This window comes from Lottia gigantea (assembly GCF_000327385.1).
Source record: "Lottia gigantea unplaced genomic scaffold LOTGIsca_51, whole genome shotgun sequence".
Classification (NCBI taxonomy): Eukaryota; Metazoa; Mollusca; class Gastropoda; family Lottiidae; genus Lottia; species Lottia gigantea.
Window position 1 is genome coordinate 727,405 of NW_008709752.1, and position 995 is coordinate 728,399.

Sequence of the window (995 nt, forward strand, 5' to 3'; positions counted from 1 at the left end):
GTGGAGAAGTATCAAAATAAACTATCGTGAATTCTTCCAGGTAGAAATCTACTATATCATAAGCTCTTATATAAAATTTTACAGTATAACCATCTTGTAATGAAGGAAAAATTGTAATAGATTGCTTCAGGTTACCAGTAGTAGTAAAATCAGTATCTGTTGGCTGAATAGTAGAACCTCCTTTGTCATCTATTCCATAATATGTTTCATAGCGTACTATACCTTAAGATAGATAAATATAGTCATCAATATGCACCAAAATGGGTATACTTCATTATGGTCCTTTTGATCCTATTGATTAGCCATATCAATGGTACATTCTTTACTATAAATTTCCGTCTAAATATTAAGCGTCTCGTTCGTGAAAATTAGAAGTTGTTTGAGATAAAGAAGTAAAAAATAAAAAAAAAATTAATTGTTACCTTGAACATTATTGATGGGTTGAGTTGTTCTTGTTCCATAATGATCATCATATTCTGGATCTAGACCATTATAATCCTGGATTCCAGCTAGATATTTACCATTATGATGTTTAGTATTAATATACCTATTTTCCCAGTCAATAGTAACCGGGCCATGATTATGTTGCCAGACATAGTTAGTAGAAGGTGACGCTGACGTGGTTTTTAAATTAGTATCATGAACAGTTGATACCTGACTGTTATCATCAAATATCAAACATCGTCTAGCAAGTCTAATGTTACCAGCTTTATCTACTGCAGCAAGTATAACTGAATATACACCTGGTACTGTTATATTTAATCGATGACTTTTCTGTTAATGAAAAATGAAATAACTAAATTTAATAATCTAATAACTTTACTACTAGTAATATTCATAGAACATAGAAATAGGCAAAAATCCAATAAATATATCGATATATTTCCCAATTCGTTAACTCAATACAGTGGCTCAACTACCTAAGTGACTGTTTGAACCAAATTCAAAGGTTGAGGGGGGGGGGGGGGGGGGGGGTTGAAAAAAATGGCCCCCAA

The 995-nt window shown here is 32.3% G+C and overlaps 1 protein-coding gene across 1 annotated transcript in view; it reads right to left on the reverse strand.

The window, feature by feature from the left end:
- LOTGIDRAFT_165388 (hypothetical protein) overlaps positions 1 to 995 on the reverse strand; it is a gene marked incomplete at both ends in the record, with an annotated part of 6,934 nt that overhangs the window by 1,615 nt on the left and 4,324 nt on the right. Inside the window, 2 exons of the mRNA XM_009062405.1 lie at positions 83 to 222; positions 423 to 774. Coding sequence (XP_009060653.1) covers positions 83 to 222; positions 423 to 774 — 492 coding nt within the window. The remainder of the gene's footprint in view (positions 1 to 82; positions 223 to 422; positions 775 to 995) is intronic.